Source organism: Chaetodon trifascialis, chromosome 11, assembly GCF_039877785.1.
Source record: "Chaetodon trifascialis isolate fChaTrf1 chromosome 11, fChaTrf1.hap1, whole genome shotgun sequence".
Lineage (NCBI taxonomy): Eukaryota > Metazoa > Chordata > Actinopteri > Chaetodontiformes > Chaetodontidae > Chaetodon > Chaetodon trifascialis.
The window spans coordinates 2,335,499-2,362,208 of NC_092066.1; the positions used below are offsets into that span (position 1 = coordinate 2,335,499).

General features: G+C 48.0%; 1 protein-coding gene across 2 annotated transcripts; it reads right to left on the minus strand.

Moving 5' to 3' along the window:
- Positions 1-105: 105 nt before the first annotated feature.
- On the minus strand, positions 106-25,864 carry LOC139338532 (solute carrier organic anion transporter family member 5A1-like). Of its 2 annotated transcripts, XM_070973653.1 has the most exons (10): positions 25,733-25,864; positions 23,021-24,422; positions 12,641-12,773; positions 11,221-11,441; positions 10,724-10,888; positions 7,600-7,798; positions 5,835-5,994; positions 5,473-5,717; positions 5,284-5,348; positions 106-4,662 (listed from the first exon to the last, which is right to left on the minus strand). In XM_070973653.1, the coding sequence occupies exons 2-10, from the start codon at positions 23,979-23,981 to the stop codon at positions 4,142-4,144; spliced, it is 2,670 nt and encodes an 889-aa protein (XP_070829754.1). In that variant the 5' UTR covers positions 23,982-24,422; positions 25,733-25,864; the 3' UTR covers positions 106-4,141. The 2 variants fall into 2 exon arrangements, with proteins under 2 accessions (XP_070829754.1, XP_070829753.1); XM_070973652.1 differs by lacking the exon at positions 25,733-25,864 and having other exon boundaries at positions 23,021-24,805.
- Positions 25,865-26,710: the final 846 nt, after the last annotated feature.

The following is a 26,710-nucleotide window of genomic DNA, read 5'->3' on the forward strand; positions in this document are numbered from 1 at the left end:
GTTTTTAAAATGTTTCATAATTTAGCTTTAAAGAATCAAATGAGTTTTCATAAAGAAGATGCCTCAGAGTGCAGAATTAAAGTCACACAGCAGCAGTTTCTGTAATACTGTTTTATTTTTTCACATTTTATTGACAGAAGTCAAGTACCCAAGGCGTCTGTGAACAGCGCGTCCACAAATTACATTTTGCCGCCTGTCAGTCAGAAACACTGTCCTCATGAAATAAATACAATACTGATTTAAAAAAAGAAAAGTAAACTCAGAATACTCTAATCTACATCTGCCTGAAGGAGCTCGCACAGATCCAGAGTCAGTGTTCGTCTGCGGAGTGAAGCCACGTCACGACATGAAACGACCGCACGACACGTGGAGGTAAACGACTCCTTCGTCCCAGAGAGGAGGAGGAGGAAGGAGCAGAGGAGCGCAGACACGAGCGGCGCAGTAAAATCCTGGAGCCGGCGTCCGTCATTCAGAGATCAGCCACGCGAGGACGAAACGCTGAGTCCACCTGAGATGAAACACTTCAGTGTCAGGATACTCCGTTCACAGCATGACCTGTGTCCAAAAATACTTTTGAGTGGAATCAGGGCGTTAGCGAAGACCTTTTTCTGATCCCAGACGCAGCCGGCGGACTTCAGTTTGACGCTCGACATTTTTCTCCATTCAATTCAATTCAATTCAATTCAATTTTATTTGTATAGCGCCAAATCACAACAGAAGTTGTCTCAGGACACTTTCCATATAGAGCTGGTACAGACCAAGCTCTTTATCTACAAAGAAACCAACAAACCATGTCGACAAATTTGATGAAAAGACCAAAACCAGCAGTGAATTCGTTTAAAGCTCCATTAAAACACATCAGAGAGCCACGCACACAAAATCTGGATTCATCCGCCGCTGAAAACAGTCCCCAACAGATGCACAGTTTCCTGCTATCTGAGCGACACTTGATGAAAACTCCAGCCAGCAGCTGTTTTTGGACATTGATGAGAGGTGAAACCACAGATTTGTGAGGTGATGTTAAATATTTATGTTTTTAGGGCGAAGGAATTTGAGTTTCCAGCTGTTGGTTTTGGTATTATCAAGGAAAGTTTCTTCAGTCTAACCTTTAAACTTTTTCACTGAAGCAAACCTGAACTCCATCAGGAAGGTGGAGTCAACATTTCATTTCGTCGGCGCCGTTTGGGACTTGAACCGGTGACGCCAGCTGAAGACGGGCGCCGCACCGACAGACGGAGAGAGCAGATGAAGCATGAAGTGAGGTTACGGAGACGCAGAACGTGGCTGGACGAGTGTCTCCGCTGTGGTTCCTGTGGTTGCCTTCATGAAAACGGAAAAATGGAATGTTGTGTGTTTCTACTCTAATCTACTGTGTCTACTGTGTCGAGTGCTGAAACCATGCGTCAGCTTTTCTTCTTCAGGATGACCATCGTCGTCTCTCCCACCTTTAAAACTCATCTCGATGACGCAGAGGACGCACGCTTGCATGAAGCGTGAGCTCTAATCTTAATCTGTAGAACATCTGGATTAAAAGCTTGTTTCAAAGCATCGCCTCCAGTTTGTGTCTGTCTTTGAATCAGTTTTACATTTGAGACTTACGAATAGTTTTCATTTATAAAAAAAAAAAACAAGAATCTTTAAAGGCCTGAAACACAAAAAGGGCAAATCAAATATATCATAATATAGAATTTAGATCAGTGTGGATGTTGAGTTTGAGCGGGTCAGCATCACATTAAATGTTCTTTGAAGGATTTCCGACTTTTTCCAAAAAGCAGTGAACGTGAACCAATGACCTGCTGGGTTTTCCTGTTCGACCTCGAGCTCAAACAATCAATCATACACTAAAAATTAACAGTTTTCAGGCCTAAAGGACTTTTTAAAGGCTTCAACTCAACATTTTCTGACATTTTATCCACAAACTTTTAACCATTCATCCAGCAGATGAACTGATGATGAACACTGGTGTGATCGATGTAATCATCACTAAAAGTCTCAAATGTAAAAAAACTGACTGCATGAGACACAAAATGTGAGCAAACCAGCAAACAGAGCAACATTTCTCCTGTTCACATCACAAACACCCGTCCTCCATCTGTGCCGGTCTGGGTCATGATGCCTCTACATGCGCTTCCACATCTAGCCAGCAGGTGTCCCCACAGCTCACCGCATCAGCGTCACTGCTGTAACGCTGCCTGAGCGTGGAGGCTGCCCCTCCAGCCATCTGTGGATTATTAGGAAATGATGCTGCCTGACGTCGTTACTGTTAATTCAGTTCTCACAGCTCAGATGTGTCTTGGATTAATCCTTTTAAAATTTGGGGAGTAATTAATAAAATCAAATGAGTGATGAATAATTTGATTGTTGTGAGTAACTGATCACCTGCTTCACAGGCAGGTGTGTTTCAGTCTCACTTTCATTAATTTACCAACTAATTTTGACAAGATTTTTGCACGTCACCTCCTTCAGAGCTTAGACTGGAGCCTGATCTCGTGCTAAAAACTTCCTCAGCGATGTTTCAGATCATCGACTCGTCGAGTGAAGACTGAACGTTTCCTGAACGTCAGCATTTGCTGCTTTTCTCGGTTTCTGGAACAAAGTGAAACATCTGAGGATGCTCTGAGAAACTGTGGTGGGCAGTTTTTAACTTTAGGTTTCAGCTTCTTTTAGATCAAGCGATTGATTTTAAAGAAAAATCAGCAGATTAACAGATGAAGGAAGCGATCGTTAGCTCGACCTCTTACAGCTTTAGTAGCCTTTTATGCACATTAACAGTGGTTTTGCTAAATGTCTCAACTTTTCTGGAAACCGGTGACGTCTCTTTACTTTGCATAATTTCACCTGCATGTATACAAGGTCGTTACCCAGAAATCATTGGGGTTACTGTTTAACAATCAGCCAACATGATGATGTTGTACCAGGATTCATCCCAGAATTCACCAGCTGCTTTCACTTCCAGAGCTGACGAAGAACGGACGACGACACTACGACCTCTACGTGACGGTCGACTACTTCTGCCGACAGGTTCGGTACAAATGTTGGTGCTGCTGTTCGTAAATGATTGGCTGAATCTCTCCTTGAGCCCGGTAAGGAGTCAGAACCCGTCAAGCTTTCCCAGCCCGACCTCAGAAAGTTTTTCCTTCCCGTGTCCTTTGAGTCGTGCGGAGGATCTCCGGCAGGAATGTGGTCAGGAGGGAAATGCTGATCCTGTTCTTTTCAGGTTAAACCACTTATCAGGCTGCCAGTCAGGAGGGAAACAGCTGGGATGTATGGATGCATTGTATGGAGCTGGCAAAAGCCAAACAATCCGACTTCCAGCGGTAATACGACGTGTCATTGTGTCAGGGGAGCAACAAAAGGCCTCGCATCGGGCAGGAATGCATTCTGTGTGCGCCAAGCTGCTTAGCCCAGTGACCTGTTATCCAGTTGGGTTCTTTTCAAGTGTTTCTAACCCCGAAAAACGACAAAAAGAACTAAAAACGAACACTAAACACTGTTTTTCACATAGCACCAAGCCATCGGTTTCCAGTTCTTAACACTTGATTGCAGTGTATCACATTTCCGTGGGTTTTTTTCCCGTGAGAGCGCCGATATGCAGGAACAAAACTCGCTCAAGTGATGGCGAAGAAACGAAGACAACGATGGAGACGAAGCACGCAGACGTGAGGTGAGGGGGAGCCGCAGGATTGGCGAAGCTGAGGTATCCGTTCAGGTGACTCGCAGTCCTACAGGGTGACGTCCAGTGTGTCCGTTTACTGTACATGTGAGGACCGTGGTGGCAGAAGGCACATGTTGCCGAGGTGGGGGGGGGTGAGGGGTGGGGGGGGTGAGTGATGGACACCAGGCCGCTTTCAACATTTTCACCAGCCGAGCGTCCAAGGAGGGTCTCCAGGCTCCAGCTTTCCATCGCTGGACCACAGGTGGTGACGTTCTGATGAATTCAGGACATTCAGTTGATGGTTTTAGCCCCACAGAGACCGGCGGCGAGCGTTTCGCCGGCCGACAACAGTTATGAGAGAAGAGCAGGGACGCCACGTGATGATTGGTGCCTCTGACGGCGGCTAAAATCCAGCTGACTAGACTTCAGAAGAAACGAAACGTCAGCGGGCGAGACCTGCCTCATCGCCCACCCCCCTTCTCAAACTCAGACTCGGACTGAAACGTGTTCCAGCGAGCGGGCCGGCGCGGGGGCGGGCGGCGCCGCGGGCGACGGCGTGGCCGGAGGGGGAGGGGTTATTGCTTTAAGCTCGTTGCCGGGGCAGCTCTGGGTGCTGACACCGCGGTTGAGGGCGCCGGCACGTGGTGGAGCGTTGGCGGGCAGAGCGTTGGGGTCGGTTCGGGGGATGTTGACGGGGCAGGAGCGGGTGCGGGCGTGGCCCTTGTGGCCACCCGGGTGGCAGACGAGGCTGCCCACGGTGTCGACGGGCGACAGGTGGCGCTTGAGCCAGCGCTCCACCCGCTCCTCCTTGTACTTGATGGAGTACCAGGTGAGGAAGATGAAGAGGAAGCCAAGGAACTTGAGGCTGGCGGCAAGGCCGAAGTAGACGAAGCGCAGGGAGGTGACGTCGTACTCCCAGCAGGAGCCGTGGACGCCGCAGTCCTGCTGCCACAACATACAGGTGGTGTCGATGACGGCGCCGAAGTAAATGGGTGTCGGGATGTAAGCTGAGTGCAGACAGGACGAGAGGAAGAGGACATGACAGAGGAAGAGGAGAAATAGAAAAAGGAGAAAGTGGCAAGAAAAGGGGACAGAAGACGAGGAGACGACAGAGGACGAAAGGAAAGACACGGAAGAGTGTGAGAGGAGAAGAGATGAGAGGGGAGAGGAAGTGAAGAGAGATAAAAGATGAAAGAGAGGAGAAGAAAAAAGACGAGAGACAGAAAGAGAAAAGGCATGAGTGGATAAATAATCACAGAATCTGAAATCTAAATCCCAAAACACTGTATCCTACGATACCCCCCCCCCCCCCCCCCCCCCCGGTTTGCCCACGTCTGTGTTTTCTGACTGGTTCACACTGACAGCAGCGTTCTTGAACGTCTCCTGAATCAAACCTCCTGACTCCTTGAGGAGCGCAGTCATGCTGAGGCATTAAATCTCGTGTCTTAACGCTACATCAGCTCATTGCTCAGCAGCTACAGAACGTGCAGCGCACTGACAATCAGTGCGTTTGATTACACGGCTGGACGGACACCTGTCACCTCAGGTAACACCGCCGCTGCTCCACCTTTCTTTTAGACAGGAAATCCTCTGTCGTCACAAAAAGATAAAAGTAAGGAACGTCTCACCGAGAGTCCTGAGGAGAACGAACTGCATTCCCAGAGCGAACGGCCTCTCCTGCTCCGCTACTGACCTGCAGCACACAGAGAGGGCGTGGCCGCCGTGAAACACCTGCTATCCAGGTGAACAGTCGAACTGAGACACTAATACAAAACCAGCTTAAAAAATCCATAAACACGTGGAGGGAGGGGTCATACCTGAGGGTGACGATGATGGCGGAGGGCTGGGCGCAGGCGGTGATAAGCGTGACGATGAAGAGGAAGATGAGGAAGGGGATGAGGGTGCTGCAGGTGCGGTCGCACTTCCCCGACACGGCGTAGCCATTCTCGTTCAGGTAGGTCTTGACGATGACGAGCTGCAGCTGGTTGCTGCCCTGACCGCTGGACGACGGCGTGATGACCTGCCGGCTCTGCACGCAAGCGCAGTCGGAGTAGTTTCGAACCTGGGGGGTGGGGGATGGGGGGGTGGGGAGGTGTGAACGGAGTTTTATTTTCACAGTTTTCAGAGTTTGGCATTGAAATGGCAGATGTGCAGCTGCATCGTCGTCCCCGCCTCTTACCCCGGTGCTGTCATTGGCCACGCTGCTGCAGCCGGCCAGGCAGGGGTTAAAGTACGTGATGCCATCAGAGCCGCAGACTGGAGCGTACTCGTGGATTTTACAGCCGCAGTTCACGTTACATCCTCCGGTCAGGTTCCTCTGGGTCATGGTGAGAGTCGGTCTGCAGGGAGAAGATCCACAGCAGCTCTTTACACCCTGAATTCACTTCTTTTAACGTGTTTTAAAGGGTTATTTTTTACATATTTGACATGAGGTGACTGACTTAGCAAGAGTCCAGGTTGAACCGTCAGTACAAAAGGTCAACTACAATTCCCAAGGTGCATTTCTTTAAGAAACAGCCAATCACAGAGCTAAGTATTTCCCTGTGAACTGATGACTGCGCTTAACATTCTGGGTCAGGATGGATCTTCTCCGTATGCAGCTGAAACTAAACAGAAAGGAAAGGGACGAAGATGAGGAGAGACAGATGTAGACACAAGACGGAGAGACAGGAGATGAGGAGGAAGTGAGCTACAGAGATCCGGGGGAAAAGGAGAGGATGGAGGAGAAAGACGGTGTAGAGGACGCAGAAAGAGACAAACACAATGAGAGGACACTGAAGGGAAAGAAAGGAGGTGATGAATAGACACAGAGAGGGCAGGAAGGACAGACAGAAAACAGAAAAGACCAGAGGGAGACAGACGAGAGAGAAAAAAAGGGCGATCAGCCAAAGATCTTCTCCTCCAAGCTGTCCTTGGACGCTTTCCATCGTTGCCATGTAATCGCTCTCAGGGACGCTCCGTCCAAAGGAAAACGCCTCCGTTTGCTGGCTCGCTGTCTGTTATCCTGCGCCCATCTGAACACTCGCTTCCTCCCCGACACGGGCCACAGATGGGCCGATAAAAACTACCGCTGACTCCGTCACACCAGGATGTGACTTCATACGAGAAAAGGCCAAACTGCAGTCAGCGAACGGCTGTCTGACTGATCACCCGCTTCACTCCTGGAACCACCCCGAGACCTGAGAGGAGAGACCCGGCGGGAGGCGCTGAAGGCGGCTGTGTCAAAAATACCCTGATGAGGATGACGATGGTTGACCATGGCGAAAGCTGCGTCTGTGTATTTATCTCAAAAGTCACAGATCGCCAATCTACAGTCCAAGATGTCCTCTTCCAAACACTTGTCTCGCTTTCGACCAAAATATTCAATTAACAATCACATACGAACGAGAATGGGAGCAAATCTTCACCTCTGAGCAGCTGCCGGGCTAATGTTGGATTACACGCCATGAAACACGACTGAAAAGACGAGCAGCTGATTCATTTTCTGAGCCTCGAGCTGTTTCACCTCTAAACAAAACCAGTTACACCTGAAAACATGGGAGAAAAATCCCATTCAGGCCTCTGTCCCCCTCTGTCCACCACTGTCCACCTCTGTCTGCCCTCTGTCCACCCAGTGTCCCCCTCTGTCCACCCTCTGTCCCCCTATGTCCACCCAGTGTCCCCCTCTGTCCACCTCTGTCTGCCCTCTGTCCCCCTCTGTCCACCCAGTGTCCCCCTCTGTCCACCTCTGTCTGCCCTCTGTCCCCCTCTGTCCACCCAGTGTCCCCCTCTGTCCACCTCTGTCTGCCCTCTGTCCCCCTCTTTGCCTGCAGGATGTGTTGCAAAACATGACAGTGTAATAAATATGACATCATGCTAATTGCTATCATGCTAATATTGTTAGCGTTGGTTCTTCCTCATCAGCCTGCTTCCCAGACTCTCGCCCTCCCCCTCTCCCTGCTCACCCAGTGGTGTAGGGGATGTTGATTCCTCCCAGGTTGATGCTCTCGCAGCCCACGATGAACAGCGTGGAGAAGCAGAGCAGGGACACTCCGCTGCAGATCATTGCCAGCTTGGCCGACTCGCGAGCTCCCAGCTTCAGCTTCTTAATGATGTAGCCGCCCAGGACGATGCCCACGCCGGCACTGGGCACAATGATCACACCTGGGGCGAGGAGAAGAAATTCAGACAAACTCTCTTACTCATATACGATGATTTCTGAACTAAAATACAGGTTTTATTTGAAGCATCTTACAGAGAGTCTAGCTCTGACAAACCTACTGCACACGACCGTGAAATGAAGCGACTCACAGGTGAATGAAGTGGAACATCTAGCAGCTAAAGACCAAATATGCTCCTCAGGCTGGTGGAGGCCAAGGCAGAGCTGAAAGGCGAGTGAACACTGAACACTGCTAAGACGTTAGCCACAACGGCTGCATTAACAAATGTGAGCTTCATTGCAAAACTGCAGTTTCAGCTGAGTGCTCCTAATATTGCATTTATGCAATGTCGGCAGAGAGGGAAGAGCAGGAAAAACGTCCCATTATCCACACATTCTTCCAAGGCTGGCCTCATCATTTGCACAAAGCAGCAGAGAAAGCTGCAACACAGCTCGGCCTCGCTCTGAAACGCAGGCAGCTCATCGATAACTCTTCCGCATAGTCACTTTAAAAGTCTACTTCACGCACTGAATCAGCTGTAAATTGTATAACTGTGGCCTTTTCAGCCTTCACTACCTCTTCAACGAGCAGACAATCCTACAGAAAATGCAGCAATCACAACTACAGCCTCCTCCGAGCAGCCCTGCATTACCATGACAGCACACATTTTAAGAGTGGGTGGCCCCCGCAGGGAGAGCAGCCTCTAACCCAGACAGAGTCAGTACATTCTCAGCAGGCGTTAGATAATGCTGCGTCCTGTCCTGTGCAGCTTTATGTCCCGCGAAGTCCGTGTTCAGGACAACTATCAATGCAGTTTGGTGTGTCACTGGCAGCACAGCCTATTTTCTGAGACAAATGTCTGCAGAAGGCACCACTCTCATGATGTCATTTCCAATGGGTCCAAACCAATTAAAACACACTTCAACCAGATTATTTCTCTCTGTTTGGGTGTTTTGTGGTTTAAATGGACAAGCAAGGACGGGTTTTAGCGTTCAGGGACACCAAATGTAGGAGCTCCTCGGCTCAACGGAAAGTGAATCTGTCTCTCCAGGAAAGTCTGAGGCTTAGAGGATAAGAGGAGACTTTAACTACAGGCCTCGTCAGGGGGTGCTAGTGCCTTGCTCTACCCACTCAGCTACCAAATCACAGTCAGACACAAGGAAACCAAGCTGGGGTCCTGTGACCTTCAAAGGTCCTTGAATGGCTTCCTGAGGAAGAGCTGAGACGCACCTCGACAGTACAACATCTCTGATGGCTAAAAGGTTTCCAGAACGGGATAAACGGAGATTTGTTGGATGAAACTTGTTTGTTCAGTGTTCAGAAACTTCAGCCATCAGTGACTGGGCTGAGTGTGGATGACTCACTCTACCTGCAGGTGTGACTAATGATGCACTTTCAAAAGGTGTCTTATTTTATAATCTAACTCATGAAAACTGCAGCCTACTTCTTTTAACGGCGGAGTCTCTCACTGTCAAACAAATAAGCTCTTTCGGACATTTCTTCTACACCTGGGGCCCTGCTACAAAATGTGTGACGTCTTCATTGTCATATATCTTGTTTGAGGAGACGTCGCCTTATTGAAATGGAGGCCACCTCAGTCTGTCCATATTCTGCTGCTGAAGGTTGGCGGTTGACAGTGAACAGCTGCATGTCATGACGGTGAGATAAGACAAAAACATTCGCTGTTTGGGCTTCTGTGCGTCTGCAAACACATCCGTCAAACCTACAGAGGAAGCAAAGGCACCACACAGACTTCCAAATGTGGAAATACTTCTGCTACCAACAGCTACAGAACACCAAAATAGCCTTCAGCGCTACAAAAGGCCATCAGGTCTGAGCAGAGCTTCTCGTTATCAGCTGCAGCAGCGAGACGCCTCTGAGGGGCTCGCTGTCTTTGAGACGCACTCCTGACGGTCTGAGGACGTCTCTGACGCAGCGCTGGACTCCTCTACAGCTCCGACTTGTCGGAGGGTCAAACCCCGTCCCCTCACACCTTTCTGAGGTGGGATTGTTTGGACATTCACATCCACTTCAAGCCGTGATTGGCCAGAATATGCAGGTGATAAAGTGTGGACCCGTAACTCTCACACTCTTAGCATTCTTTACACAACAACAACATATTTGTGTTTACTTGTTGTGTGCACACCCCAGCGTGACTCTAACAATGGAGAGACGCTCTCATCCTCATATTTAAGCGATATCATGCCTCTATGGCAGCCAGCTTTCACTCTGCCTTTCAGTGTGGCTGTTTGAAACAGATAAAAAACACTGACGACACCCGATGAGGCCGCACGACGTCATACAAACTAGTTCTTCACGAGCACGACCCGACCCTCGGCTCTATGCTGCCACACAGGCTAACCAGATGTCACGGTCCCAACAAAAGCATGCTAATGTGCTAGCTGCAGCCAGGCTATCAAGCACTGAATGTAACTGCCACGCTAGCTTTAGCATGTTATAAAGCTCACAATTAGCATTCTTAAACGTTTCATATGTAAAGCATGTAAACGTGCCGTGTGCGAGCGTGCAGTGCATTAGCCTTTATGCCTGTTTAAGTGTGCGTGTGCTTCAGCATGTGAGCGTGTGTGTGTGTCTGTGTGTGCGTGCTGCACTCAGTGCTCCAGCTCTGCGTCCCAGGTGCCCCCTTCATTTGAAGACCAGCAGTTTCTTTATTATTAATGCGTGTTGGCTTGCAGCTCTGGGCCGACAGACGCTCCTGCTCTGCTCAGATTAAACCAGCAGAGCAGCGCTGAACCGGCAGAAATTAAAGTCCTGGGTGTTGTATAAATATTCTGTCTGCGTCCTGTCTGTGCTGCTGTACAGACATTAAAGGGGAGCTCAGCGGAGAGAATCTGTTTTGTCTTTAAGAAGCTAAAATTCCTCCCAAATTTGCCAGTTTTATGAGAAATGTAAAACACATCCAGCTCACCGGTGTAGATGCTGGCGCTGGAGGCAGGGATGCCAAACTGAGACTCAATGAACTTGGGGATGAAGGTGATGAAAGCAGTGACTATGGCGCTTTCTGCCGTGTAGGACAGGCTGACGAACAAGAAGGTCACGTTGCTGAGGATCCTCACGGCCGCTTTGGGCAGGTCTGAAAGAGGAGGAGGAGGAGGAGGAGGAGGAGGAGGAGGAGGAGAGAAAACCCATTACGATCAATCAGACCGCAGGTAGATGATGAGCATTCACAAATTTATTTCCTTATCAATTAGTAGTTCTGTCCGTAAAATGTCAGAAAACAGTGAAAACTGTCATTCACAGTTTTTATAAGTCCAAGATAATGTCTTCAAATGTCTTATTTTGTCCAACCAGTCCAAAAGCCAAACATATTCATATCCATACATATCCCTAGACAGATGTTGACTCTGCTGACATCATCAGTGACATCAGCCGCCCTCGCCGACCTGCTGCCGCATTTTCTGGTACCTTTGATGTCTTTTCCGAAGCCCATGGACGAGGTGACCGTCTGGCTCTTGCTGTTGTTGCTCTTCTCCTTGAGGACGTCGTCGTCGCTGGACAGGTCGTCCAGGCTCAGCTTTTTCCTCCTCTTCTTCTTCTTGTGTCGGGGCGGCAGCTTCTTGGGGAAGGTGAACATGGGGAAGATGACCAGCAGCATGGCCACGGCGCACAGCAGGAACCCGCTCCACCTAGACAGGCGAAGGCGGATGCAAACAAAGCACCATCAAAAGGTGGATTCAGCTGAGTCAGGCGTGGATGAGACGCTTCACTCTTGGCTCTATGCTACCAGAGGCCGTCAGCCTGGACCCGGGCTCATTCCATCTCTCTGCCTCATTATCGTGCTCATAATAAATAAATAAACTGTTGCACACTCATCCATCCCATTCCTGCTATCATCACCTATAATTCATGTAGGAAGCTGGTGGTGTTAGCGCGTGAGTCACTGGTTATGTTATGTTAGAGGATAGCATCACTGCGAGCTGTAAATAGATGACTAACCGCGTCTCACACACTGCAGCAGACCTTCACCTGGATGTAAGATCACAAAGACGTCGCCCAGAGAGCAAACATGCATCTTATGTAAAGTTTGGTCGATCGTCGGTTTGTTGAGCGTCCCGCCCACAGCATCACGTCAGAGGTGGCTGACTGGGCTTGATGGTTGATTCACGCTTAAACTTGGTGGAACCAGATTCATGAATCACAGAAACGAGCAGGAACAAAGCGTGTTCAGCTGTTATCAAGTCTCAATGCTCATTTTAGGGAAGTGATGCTATATTAGCCTTTAAAGTTTTGAAATGTCCACCGCTGGAGCCAAAACATAGAGTAGACAATGGAAGATAGCACATTCAACACGGAGTTAAAAATCCAAATTTCAGTCTAAAGCCAGCTTCAGTTAGGTTTGGTGTCCAGCTTCGGTACTGACCAGAACGTGTCCTTTGCATCGGGCGCTGCAGAGTGTCGAGCATCGAAACGTGGCATCAGACATCATGTCAGATCATTGGGACTGTTCACTTACACTTTGAGCAGATTATTTCCTGATCGAAATCTCTGAACTTGACTAATTTACAGTAAGACTTTTTGTTTTTGAGGCAAACTTTGTTATTTACGAACGATTCACCAGCAGCGTGTTAGTCCGTCTCTTAATACTTTGACTTTTCTACTGTCTGTGGCTCTCAGCTCAAAGCTCATTGGTTCCTCCTGAACATCTTAAACAAATCACAAATACACTGTTTAATGGGACAATAAAAAGCGAAGGGACTATAAAAACAAGCATAAAACATGTTTATAGTATCCAAACTAAGGTTTTGGTATTAGCACATAAACACAGGTATTAGACTGCCACATGTATACTGCACCTCGATCATCCACAGCAGCAGGCTGTTCTTACCAGTTTCCGATGAAGCGGGGGTCGCTTTGATCAATGTTGACAACAGTTTTGGGGTCCACGTAAAAGCCAATGAGGACTCCTCCCAGCAGGTAACCAGCCGCTGGACCCAGCGCTCCCATCACATACATGATGGCTGAGGAGAGGAGAGCGGAGACGAGATGAGAATAAAAAAGCATAAAAACATTAAAACAAGCTGACAAATACAAATCCAGCACATATTGACACCTGCATTAAACAAAACAGCAACATTATCATTCAACACTGGAGACAAGCTTCTGTCCACTGATGAATCTAAGTCCAATATTGACTCTCCTTTTAGCTCTGGTTTGGTCTCCACCAACTCCTGAGAAAGAAATCTGGTGTTTTAGCTGCTAAATGATCCTTTTTCTTCACTAGTTAGTCTCCAACTTTGTCCGTCAGCTGTTTAGTGCTTAGCAGGTAACGAACACTGGCTTCTGCTAGCTGCTGCTAACTGTAGCCACTGTTGGCTAGTTAGCTCAGTCAGGCATGCAGCTAGCGGTCCTGTTAGCTCCAGACTCTGGCTGGACCGGACAGGAGCACAGGAGCGTCGGTCCACCAGTCGTCTCACTGCTCAGGACAGACTCGGAATAACTGCCGGCCACCGGCTAGAGTGGCTGCTTGAGCTACTCCCAATGCTAAAACAGACTTTTTCAATGCAGGAGAACAAACAGGAGAAAGAGTTTGACAAAACTACTGATACACATGATTTTAGACAAATGTAAAGTTATTCAATTATCCAAACTCCCTTTCTAACTTTAACCCTTATGTAACACCTTGAATTAAACTAATCTAGCATTAAGAGCAGCGTACAAAAGGCCATGTGTGAGGGTCATGTGTGCAGATCATATGACAGAGTAATAAGGGGTCTGCTTGAGGCTGAGAATAAGATTTCTCCAATTAGAGGGAATTAGCATCTTAAAGTCTTTGACTGAAGTTCAAAGCAAATAGAAAAATGTGGTGGCGTGACTTAAAAACTCAAAGCTGGGCCAGACTGAGCGTTATCTAACCGCCCTGGGAACTCACTGGGAGCTCTGGGTTCATGTCAGCAGTAGTTTCACAGACTCTCATGTAGGATTTTAAAGTTGTGCTTTTCAAAATAAAATATGACTCTTCAGGGATGCATCAGCAGCTATTGTGGCTGACTGTGAGGACTAAATTCAGATCTAAACTTCTGTTATTTGTGGTATAAGCGTAATTATATTACATTTATCTTAAACTGAAGTCAGGTGAGCACAGGTCAGAAAACTGATGACTGTCAGAGCAACATACATCTACTAAGATGGCTGAAGAGGTTTTCTCCTAATTAGGCTGAACCAACACTTTAAGGAAAGTTTCCTATAATCCATAAACACAAACGATGGAGCAAATGTTCACAAAATAAAATAAATCATGATCATTCTTTTGGATGACTCCCCAAAATGATCATCTCTGGATTACACAATTAAAGCTGCAATGCCAATTTTGAAATCATGCATTCACTTGATGATTAAACTTAAGTAAAACAATCATTATTTCTCAGACATCTTCAAATTGCTGCACCTCCTCATCTGCAGATCTTGACAGAAACGTATTTTCTGAGCCTCCATCATGTCTCAGATGCACTCAGATTACATCATCTGACCGGGAGAGCCAGAGCCCGGGATGATAGAGCATCGGGATTGAGGGCTTTCCAAGGGGACCCGGCGGCACTGAGGATAATCCCTTATCTAGCAGGAGAAGAGGGAAAACCCTCAGCTGGCGTGCTGCCGCGTTACGCAACGTGATGCCGACCATCATCCAAGGGATAAAAGACGGCCAGGCTGGTGGCGTGCAGACGACCGGGCACCTCTGACACGAGGAGCCGGCGATGTGGAGAAGATGGTGAGGTGTTATAGTCCCATTAAAATGCAGATTAAGTGTTCCAGCAAACTTCTGTGCATCAACAACCTTTATGAGGGTATATTTAACCGGCTTTGACATGACTGCTGAAGAAATCAGGGACACACACGTTCAACCTGCAGCACAGAAGATCTAAACAATCAGACAGTTTCAAGGTGGACACCAAAGATTAGTCACCGAGCCAGTAACTGAGCAAATCTGCCTTCTGTTCCTGAGTGATGCTGCTGAATTATGGCCAGAAAAGAGTTTCTGCAGGACGTTATGATGTCTCAGAAGACAGAGACGGAGGACGTGTTGAGGCAGCAGTGTTTGTGTGATGGAGGGAAATCTTCTGTTGGTATCAAAGCAAACTGAGCGTCTATTTCAACCCGTTCACTGAGAGCAGGCCCTCCACCCTCCTCGTCTTTATCCAGTAAATCCACCAATCCACAGCCTGAGGCCTCCAGCGTGACGCTCCCTTTGCTGGAAACATGCATGAACGGTTTATGATCCACACATGAAAATATTCTCCTCACTAATCACAATGTATGGAGCTCAAAGCTCATCAGAAACAGTAACCAGCAGGTTGGAACAGATTAAAAAAGATGTCGTTTGCTCCTTGTCCTGCTCGACAGGGTTAAACATAGCCGAGGTGGAACTATCGATCGATGGATCAGCTGTCTCACAGGAAACTCACATGGAAGTCAGTCACACTTCAAGGCTTTCTTGATTTTAGAAAACACACACAGCTTATTTGCATTTTTGACTATTAGTTGGACAAAAATGCAATTTCAACTTTTTTCCAACATCTCACACAGACAAAATGATTAACCCAGAAAATAATCGATCAATAATGAAAATAATCGTTAATCACGTGTGGGAAACAGTCACGGCTCCACCGCTGGCCACCAGGCTTAAGTTACTTTAATAAGCACCAGTTCTCTGAGTCAGAGCTTTGCAGATCGTATAGACCAGCTCGACCTGCATCGTCAATGGCTCTGATCAGTTATGTCCTCTACAACGTGTCCAGTCACATCTCTGACCCCAGAAGCCTCCCTGGTCCATTCTGCTTGGTCACCTTCACATCATGCAGCTCATTAAAGCTAACATCCTGGCGCAGTCTGACATGTTTCTCACACAATCCACAGTCACCTAATCTGACGCAGTGACCATTTGGAAAGACGTGGACGGTGTCCTGATCCCTGCAGGACTGAAGCTACACCGTGTGCCTTTTAAAACAGTATGTCGCCTGTTATACAACAGACACATTCAGCCAAGCAGTCTGATCTGGTCAGATCTGGTTGAACACACACTCTGAACTGTGCTGTGAGTCATGTTTCACTGGCTGCAGCATCACCTCTTGTGGTGAGCAGGTAGCTCGTTAGCCTCAATGCTTCATCCCATACGTGCGCATAACTGAGATCTATACTAATGTGTTGGTAGAGGCTCAATACATTGTAATAGTACTCCAATATGTCATGACACCTCAGCAGAGTGCCGTGTGCAGAGAGCCCTCTCAGGTGTCACTGCTGCACTCTTCAGCCTCTCTGTGACCCAGATTAGATGAGTCTGGACCGCTGGACCACAACCAGCCCTAAAGGAGACTGATGGCAGCTGCAAAACACTGCTAATAAACCTACCATGTGATCTTGAAAGGATTTTTTAAGGGTTTCCAATCAACGAGCTAAAAGCTTGAAGCTCTCGGTCCATTCAACACGAATCAAAAGCACGAACCTGGACCGGAGCTGCCAGCTTTCACTGCAGGTTTCATTAAATCTCTGCCAGCAGGATGAATTTATACAGCTCCGACACCGCAGCAGCATGTTTCTGTCCCACCCAGAGACAGACAGACAGACAGACACAGCTGAGGCCAGGCCAGGCCAGGCCAGGCCAGGCCAGGTCGGACCGCGGGGAGATCAAAGAGGGGAGACACAATGAAATACTATGGGATGCAAGCGTTGTCTGACAACCTGCTGACACCACTTCCCAACGGACTGCCAGCGCCGACATGAAATCTGCGTTAGGCTTCCTGCACTTCCTGGTCCTCAGCCTGCTCACCGTGCTGCTGACTTCTGGACAACAACGGCTGTCAATCAACAGCTGAGCATTCGCTGTGCTGAAAGCACCGAGCGACTCTCGACAGCGTCTCCTCATTAGACGCTTTCTACCTTGTACATGACGAACTCTTCAAGCCCAGTTTGTAACGCAGGCTGTCTGTTAAACATCTTCTCCAGTTGCAGACGACATCAGGGTATGAGTGGCAGAAAGAGTAGGCCTGACGTGGAAATCTGCGGCGATCCCCTTTAAGTGTGCACAGCGGGTTTAAATGGAAATACTGTCAATGTTTGGTGGACACACATTTTCCAAAATTCAGCCCAGCACATTTAGCGTCGCTGCAGTTCAACCACGATGTTCCAGGAAGTCCGAGCCAGAGGAAACAAACCAGACACAAAAATTTCCTTTGGTGCATCCCCTTCGGTTTCAGATCACACATTAAAAAGAAAGCAGCGGTATTTGAGACACACTTTTCACACAGCAGGACCTCGTTTTAGTCAGCGGAGAAGTTCAGGCAGCTGTAATGGGCCTACTGGAAACACTGGCACGTCCACGAGAAGCCAAACGGCTGCACCACCTGCGTCATCTGCACACCTGTAGCATCCACTTTTAAAACGTAAGGAACGAGGTGCCCTGATACCAAAGACCCACTGAGAACCAGCAGAAGCAGCTGGCCAAAGGGTTGATTGAACGACATTAGACTGAGCTGATAAATGTTCCCAACTGCTCGTCAAATGTCGGCAAATGAGCAAAGAAGCGACTGGTTCAGACAGCGTGAGGACAGACGGACGCAGAAGCAGAACACTGCGTCTGTTTGAGCTCGCCGGCTGCTTTCTCTACGTTTCAGTCTGAGTTTTGAGATGAGTAATCAGCAGCCTGAAATAAACAGAAAACCCTGCCACAGGAAAACCAAACCTGACCTTTAAGGCCAAAACCAAAAAACTAGACCATTAATCTGCATCTCATGTATCTTGGCTGAGGTGGAGATGTTGGTCAAGCGAAGCAGTGAATTTCTACACACCAGAGAGGCCAAGACAGACTGCAAAGAACTGAGGTGTCGGGGACAGAGAGTAAAAATCACAGGTGCCATCTTAGCTGGGAAACATCTGGATATATCCAATCTAACTTTGTGATGTCGTCACATCCTCTTGAATATATTCACATTAACGTCCTGTTGGAAAAACGACCTCGTCTTTCTACGCACAGGGACCATCCTTTTTTTCATCTCTAAACACCTTTATGTCACATTATGAGCCTTCAGGCCGCGGCAGAATTGAAGGTGAAGCCACCAATCAGCAGTTCAGAAATGGTCAAACACGTACGAGTGCCATGTGGATCAATGACGACTACGATGATCAGTTATTGAAACTGTTGTTGGTTAGTCCATGTCAGCTGACTAATCCATGAAGCGGCCCATTGTTTGGCACCTCATGCAACTTTCAGCCGTTTATACTGGTCAGAAAAAAAGTTCAAGTGGACCAAGTGGATTTAAGGCCTCGTAGGCTCTTATTTCAACAGAAATTGTGCCATTTGGTAAATGTTTTTCATCCACCGACATGAGTGAACCACCAGCTCTGCCTGTTTAAGAGCTCTGTTTTCACATTTTTCACTTCATGGTCTACGCACACCCGCAGACTCAAGCCCTCCGAAATGAACAGAGAAGTGTAAAGACGCCTCCAGTCGCATCTTCCCCTCTGATGACCACGGCTAGATCAATACCTGTGGACACAGGCGGGTCCCTGATAAATCAGGAGACGTGACAGCCAAACCTTATGACGTGCTGAGCTGCTGTGCAGGTTGAGTGGACGTGACCACAGCTGATGGAAAACGACGGACATAAAACAAAACAAGCCCCCACCCAAGCAGAAAACAGCTGACATGAGCACAACGTCCGGCTCATGGAAGCAGAGACCGAACGCTGGCAGAAAAGCTGATTTGAGAACCTGTTTTTATCAGTGGGACATGCAGACATGTCTGAGTCCACTGTGAACTCAAATCCTGTCACATCATCAGCCATTCAGTGCCGATCACTATCACTGTTATTGCTGCTGTGCAGAGCGTGGATGTAGCCCACGGTCGTCCAAACATCCTCACGACCACCGCAGGTCTGAGCTCACGAACGCAGCGCGGCGGCATGACAAACACAAACGGTCGCCGTTAACTCAGCGAGGACCAGATTGCATTTCTGAGCTGGCACATTAAGATTTCAAGTGGCAGCAGCGGCGAACGGGAGCCAAACAGAGCGTCTCTTATTGGGGTTACAAAGCAATACTGTGCTGAATTATTCTAATGCATGTCTGTGACGCCTGTGGGCATGATCTCATATGTAGGCTAAAGCAAAGCAGGGCCAAAACGGACCAGAGTGCTCGCAGCACCCAGACGGGAACTAAACAGAGCAGTCAGGCCCGAATGTGACCTTCACAGCAGAAATCTGCTTAGATGCAACAAAAAGTAGACTAGAGGTCAGTCAGGATCACGTTCGGTCTGTCGGATGCTTCTCACACTGGAGCCTTGTGTGTTTTGGGACTGGTTTGATTGGTGCTCACCTTTTAGCTTTAGGACACTGGAGCAGGCAGCGATCATCACTTTATCGCCATTTTGTCTAAATTCTTTTTAAAAGCAGTGTTTTGATGAGCAGGTTTCCATTCTGTGAGTACATCAAGCTCTTCCACCGCACAAGCAGGTGACGCGAGACAGATTTCAGCTGACAGCAGGCGGCGGCGGCGATGCAAACATGTAGAGCAGGCCAGGAAGACAGGGACGGGGACGGGGACGGGGACAGAGACCGAGACCGAGACCGCAAATCGCACCATGTGAAGTAAATGGAACTGACATCGGCAAGTGGTTTTCATCGGCGCTCTTATTCGTACTACTGCTACTCATCCTGCTGTGGTTTTATTTATTTCCTCTACTGTCTTTTCATGTCTTTCATTAGATTTAAAAAGTGCTGAAACTGCATTTCCACGTGTTATTTCATCTGTTTGTAAGACAGAGACGCGCATTGTTTCTGTTCTGCAGTCTTCTTACATGTCTGTTTTCAGGTTGGGGAAGACCCTCTGCAGCCCCTCTGCAGACTCTCTGCAGACCCTCTGCAGACCCTCTGCAGGCCACAGTGTGGACACAGCAGCCCCGTAAAGAAAGCGTTTTCCCAGTTTGGTCTGGAGGAACTTGACTGGCCTGCACAGCGACCTGATCTCAACACTTTTGGGAGGAACTGGAACACTGACTGCGATCCAGACTTTATCACCAAACATCAGTGACTCCAAAATCTGAGGGAGAGGCTGAACCCAGAACAGTGGCTGTTCCCAGAATCAGATTATTACTGGTCAAGCAAGGGTGCAGTTAGGTTTGGTACCAATAGCTGACTGATAGCAGCATCAGAAACACCAACCATGTCTGCTCGTCTTCGACTGGATTGGTTTAATAACAAATAACAGGACCGAACCCCATCTTTGTCCTCATGTCCTTTGTTCTCATCGTCTGAGGCGGGCGGGGACCAAGCAGAATACGATGCATTGTGCTGCTGCTGGGGTGGCCCTGGTCCCGGCGGACGCAACCATCTGATTTCAGATTCGCTCCAATCTCAAGGTTAAATCTTCCTCCCAGTTGGCCTTTCGTCTCGATCAGCAGCTGAGACGAACCAGAGGACGTCTTTGATCTGACGAGGGATCAGCAGACGGACGGGAAATTCCACCTCTGCTTTCGTAAGCACTTGATTGTCTGTGTTTTAAAAGCGTCTGCAGACATAAAGCAGTGGTCTCTCTAGATGGCACTCCTGCTGAATCCACACACGGCAGCAGGTTTACTGAAGACATCCCCCGTCTCTGCTCGTCTCACGTTCCACCGCTAACATAATAACCTAAGAAGGCTAAGCGGCGTAAGAGGCCGATCCATGTAGTCACCCTTTGTGCACCAACATGCAATTTCACAAATGTGTCCAAACACAGAATTTAGTAGAATAATAAGGTAAAACTTTGGACTTGCATGTGGTTCATGTGCATGTGGTAGCCAGCACAACCATCGACCAGCGTCAAACTGGCAGGAATTGCTGGTTAGTTTCAGGATTCTGGACCGAGCTGAGACGGTTTGTGCTCTCATCCCAGTGACAGCAGCTGTCAGCGGCCATTAAACCGACCAACCACGCCGACGCGTTCCTGCAGCCAAACTGCTGACTGGGACACGCCGCTCTGCTCTGGCCTGCCGCCGCTGAGCTGCACGACCGGGAAACCAGGGTTTACTGGTCGAGGGTCCTCCCAGTCAAACACGGTCTAGTCACTTGCCCAAGAGTAGATAAAGTTACAACCAAAGACTGAAGATCAATTTCAGAGCAGAAATGTTGTAAAAATGTTCCCATAATGCAACAGCCAACGACCAATGGGCTCATGCATGAAGTTTCTAAACTGTTTGGTCATTTTTTAAGGTTTATATTATATTATATTAACATATATATTATATATTAGATTTATATTACGACCAGGAGAGAGACCAATCACATTCCAGACTCCTTGCAGGTGAGTTTGGATCAGCGATCGATCAGTTGATCAGAACATCTCTTTTTGCTGCTCTGGTTGTTGGTTGAACCCCCCCCCTCCCCACCCCCCCACAGGAATGCACATAAGACCTCCCCTCCTCCCTCCACCTCCTCTACTCGCTTTCATAACCCAGCTCTCATTTGCTGGGTTAATTAGGCTTTGCCTTGTTTGAGTCCACTGGGGCGAGAACTTCTACAGAAGCATGTGAAACGGAAAAGGGAAGGGGGGGGTTCAAAGGTCGCGCAGTCGATTTGGCCACAGAACTATCTGGAGCAAGCGTGCGACATGTAGGCCGCGGCGGCGGCAGCGACTGCGGGAGCTGTGCGCTGTTGTTTTCAGCTTCCTGCCTGTCAGCCTTTGTCAGGCGGTGTGCCTTTGAGCGTGGAGCCGGGGCCTGCTTAGCGACTTCAAAGGCGACGTGACAAATGTGGCGTCGGATGCTCGACACAGCGCCAAATGCTGAATGTAGGTGCAGTCGCACATTGTCTGCAGCTGCTGACAGAGCCTGAGCGGCGTGTCTTTGGGCTCCATACAATGACGTTTTAGACAAAAGCGTCCTTTAAACTTTGCGGTGACAGTTTGTGTTCAGCCCTTTCCTGTGTGAGCACGACAATGCCGCCGGGTCCATAAAGAGGGTTTTCCCAGTTCGGCGCGGCGTCTTGACTGGCACAGAGCACCAACGCTGCAGCTCTCTAACGCTCATGTGACTGACTGAGAGCAGCCAGACTGAACACCTGGTGGGAAGCCAGGTCAGGTGTCCGCATACTTTTGGCCTTGCAGCAAATCACATACATATTGAAATGACGCATTTTTATTTAAATATTTTGGGGATATTTGTGGTCTCCACCCTGGCGTCACCCCTCTCCTGAACCAAACTGAGTATTTCCAGGAAGTGAGGACGCGCCTGACAAATGTCCCGCATGTGTTAAAGGCCTGATTCTGTGGACGCTGTCCGGAGTTCACACGAGGAGACAGCTTCAGTGTCTCGGTGCGATGCGGCAGTCAAGCTGCCGCCAAGGTCACGTGATTTGGGCAGCACTTCCTCACGTGACCTGCGAGCGACGGTTGGTGGCGCTGATGCACCTCCGCTGCGTGGCTGCTGCTCTCATCCGGAAACTTAAAGCTGTTTGTATGGAAGCTCCAAATGAAAGGAGACAATAATCAAATACGGTGAAGTATGACGTGCTCCCTTAAACCTTTTCGCTCGTCAGGCTGGATTAAACAGTTCGACAATTCAATCTATTAGTTGATCCACTGAACCATTCTGATGATCGATCGACTGCTTCAGCCGTTTCTCATGAAAAAGCCAAACATCTGCTGGCTCCGTCCTCTGAAATGTGAGGGTCTGTCAGTTGCAAAATAAAACACGTTAAATTAATCTTTTTGGGATTTGGACTGTTGGCTGGACAAAACAAGCCTGTTCAGTGCCACCGCTGATCTGTGGTCAGTCATTAAATGTGTTTTGCTGAGTCATTTCTCTGCTGGTGTGTTTCTTCCAAACACACCTGGCCGGCTGATTGGTGTGTTGTTAACACACAGTCTGACACTGTGGAAACTTTCCTTTTTTGCACCTTCTCGTCAGGTTCAGGTTTGTTTGGGCTGAAATTTCACCAACTAAAGTCACATGGAAGCACAAGAGGCTGGTTTAAAAGCAGAAATCACTGCCTTTTGTCCACACGTCCTCTGACACGTGGAGGACGATGCTGCATCATGTTGGACGTGAAGACTACGGGAATACAACAGAAAGCACTGCAACCCAAACACCTGCCGTGATCCTTTCCAGCCAATCACTGCAGCACTGATGTCACTGATTGGTTCATACTGAGTAACGGCAGTGACATCATCTGCTGCAGAGCTTGGCTGTTCGACGGCGGCTCATGTTTGAGCGCCTCCTCACACATTTCCACGCACTTACCGAGATACAGCGAGGCGTTCTCCTTCTTCACGTTGTCGTCCAGGTAGGTGGGTCCCAGCGTGTAGATGGGCGTGGAGCCCATGCCCACCAGGATCTGAGCGATGACGAACAGCGCCACGTACAGGTTGTGCTCGTTGCCCTCCTGGTCTCTGGGACAGGAAGTGATGTCGACGCGGTCCCTGCCGCTGGCGTTGCTGTTCATGCACAGGCCCTCGTTGCCAGAGGATGAGTTGACCTCCTGGATCTGGTAGGCCGGCGAGATGAAGTGAGGTAAGGAGAAGAGGGCGGCACCCACGGCGATGAACACGCCGCCCACCGCCAGCCAGCGAGGCCTCTGGCCCCGCCCACCAAAGTAGCTGATAAAGACGACCACCAGGAGGCTCCCTATGTCGAAACAGCTGACGAGGAGGCCCGATTCGGAGCTCCTCAGGCTGTACCTCTTCTCTATGGTGGTGATGACACTGCTGAGGTAGCCTGACACCATGAGCGACTGAATGAACGTCAGGTAGCACATGCAGAACAGGAAGCAGCGAGAGTCCTGTAAGATCACGCCCAGGTGCTTCCTGCTGGGCAGACGAACCTGAGCCAGCCTGGCAGCGAAAAACCCCGGGGGCTTCCTTCTCACCATGTTTTTACTCCTACGGATCTCCGTGTTCTCCATGTACGAACTCGGCCTGTTCAGCGCCGACTTTCCCGGCTTGGGCAGGTAGTTGGCTCTCGTCGGGGACTCTGCCTGAAAAGACTCAGTCTTGGCCGGGAGCTGGATAAATTCTGCGCTCTCTTCTGCCGTTATGGACATCCGAACAGAGCTGGCCAGTAAGGTTTCCTCATGAGGCGCCTCTTCACTTAAAATAGGCAAACTTTTAGATTTGAAATTCGTACCTGACTCCTCCTGCTCACTGGAAAACCCATCCTCCTTCTGAAGGGACTCAGACAACTCTGCTTCCTCGTGGTCTGCCATTATTTCCAGTCAAATCCACCTTTCTTTCAGCGTTTGAAGGATAAACTGCCCCAGTTCCCAGCCTACATTTACAGTTCAGGGGCTGCTGCCCATTCCATTTATTATTAATTGGAACATCTACTCCCACAAATACAGTCTGGCAGACAAAGAGGCCCAAAAAAGAAACAATGACGACCAAAGAGACGGCAGACTCACAGCCTCTGCTTATCTGCAGCCTCGGGGTTGTTTATCTTGTCATGCACATTTGCCTTCTGCCACCATCAAATCCGGAGGTGGAGACCGCTCGGGCCTCCTCAGCTTGACCGGCGGAGCTCCAGGGCTAGAGCTCCCTGCAGATGCACAACATTTCCTCTCGACGGCTCCTCTCAGCGGGACGCTGCTGCTCCGCGGCTGGCACGGATGAAATGAACTTACAGGGCAGGCGCCGCATCCCTGACACCCCTGAAAATGAAGATCACACAATCACAATGTCACTTCTTTGGGTACATGAGATGATGGTGCCCCTCTTCTCCTCCAAACTCCTCCTTCCCAAGTCAAGGGCATCACCCCCCCACCGAACCAGCTGTCCTCCCAGCGGGAGAGAGAGGCTGTCATCTAGTGATTGTATTTCTGTGTAAATCCCTGGAGATGTGGGTGAAAAAATAAAATCGGAAAAGGGGAAGAGTCGTCGGGGAAAACGAGTGAGAAACGAGGAAAGTCGGAGGAGGCTGGTGACGGTCTGCTCGGATAACACCGCTGCCCAAAAACACCGCAGTGCTCAGCTGCTCACAGCCGCTGTTTTCAAAACAACTGCGTCAAGCTGCAGGGTTAACCACGCGGAAACCGGAAGAGTACACGTCAAAATAAAAGCGTACAATTTAACGCGCTTTCCAATTGTACTGAGCCCTTACCATGTACAAAATCGGCACACCGTTATTTCACGTTTGTTAGAACTCGTCTTTATTTCGTGCTATCAAACAAAGGCACAAACGGGAATTATCTAATATGTAGTAAATCTGTGTGAAACTGCCTTAAAGACGTTGACGTGTATTTCACGATGGAATAATTTGTACATTTGAGACGTAAACACTATTTAAAAAATGTCAAAATGAAGATAGTTTTTAAGCAAGTAACCGTACTACACATGCTCTCACATCGCAGCAGCAATAATCATGCATCATGTCAAATAACTGCAAAAAAACAAACAAAAAAGGCTGATAAGGTGTCGCCGAATCGCATTTATTATCTACTAATTTAAGACTTTTTTCTTTCTAGATTCAACTAACCTACAGATCTAATCGACTTCTTACGGATTTCTGAATCGACGCTACCTATTCTTAAATTCGGCGTCGCTAATATTACGTAGAGGTTAAAATTCTGCGCAGAAGTTAGCTCAAACCAAACGAATGTCCACTTTGGCAGCTAGCGTTAAGCTAGCTAACCAAGCCTGAACAGTGCGACTTATCAACGCTTGCTTATGATTCAAAGGCATAGCTGAATGATATGTGCAGCCGCTCGGTGCATCCAGAAAATGTTTTCGGTCATGTTATGTGGCATGTTAAGCGTCAATTAGTTTCGCAAAAACATTTTGTTTTTTTATTGGACTGTTATCGATTCAGCTAGGGCTTTACTTTGAAAAGTACAACCAGAAGTCCTTCAATACTACATCCAAGCTAGCCGCGCTGCTAGCAGCTATCCCGCAGAGGTAGCTAACATTAACCGATGAAAAAAAAAAAATCATACCATTAATGGCGACACTGCGCTTCACTGACCTGAGTCTCTGCAGCGGCGACACGGCCTTCAAACCTTCATGTCCCAGCTACACCACACGGTCTGAGGGCCCAGGCGGATAAGACCGGACAAAAAGCCCCTCACGTTAAAAATCTCATCTACAAAACATCCTCTACGTTAACCGGAAACACTTCGAAATAAAAGCATGTTACTCTGGATGAAGCAAACCTTATTAAACCATGGCAGTTATATTAGTCTTGCATTTGACAACAACATGGCAAATCTAAGCTTAAGTATAAAACAAACACAATGCAAGCTAAAAGCACACGTAACTAGGGTTTCTGTATACATTTGAGGATGAAAATAAGGTAAAACGGAGCAAAACAAAATAACTAGAAGAATAACATTTAAAAGCGCTGTGAGATACATGACTAAAAAGTCCTTAATTTAATTTAATGACAAGCAGAAGCAGAATTAAAACTTGTTCTAAATATGTGGTGCACAAAATCTATCTTTATCTAAAAGTACATTTATGTTATCTGGAAGGTTTAACGTGCAGATGCTAAACATGTTGGTATAACATCATTCAAGTAAACATTGGATTAGATCCTTCTGGTGATAACAAAGCTCTGAGGTCTTTGTCACACATCTCAAATCTCAGTCAAAAACATCATTTAGATAATTGTTAACACACTCAGGTGACCTCTACCTGCTACTTATTTTGATTAAAGTGCAAATTAAATATCTAAATTTGTCATTTGTGACGATTCTATAAAAACTAGTGAATTCTTCAACTGACAACACAAAATATACTGGCTACAGAAATCTACAGAAATTAAAGGCAGGAAAAATATCATATCAAGTCATGCATCAAGTTTTAATTTTATCAAGTAAATCAGTAATAGTAAAACAATTACAGCAGTAGCAGATGAGGAAGAGGATGAGATTATGTTCACAATAAACGATCAGTAACACAGAATATTTTTACAGTTCAAAATGTCAAAAATTTATTTAAAAGA

Coding starts and splice junctions, on each gene's coding strand:
- LOC139338532 (XM_070973653.1), bottom strand. CDS start 23,981: ATGGCAGACCACGAGGAAGCAGAGTTGTCTGAGTCCCTTCAGAAGGAG. Junction 11,442..12,640: donor CCCCGCTTCATCGGAAACTG/GTAAGAACAGCC, acceptor TCGCCTGTCTAG/GTGGAGCGGGTTCCTGCTGT. Junction 5,349..5,472: donor GCCATCATCGTCACCCTCAG/GTATGACCCCTC, acceptor TGTGTGCTGCAG/GTCAGTAGCGGAGCAGGAGA.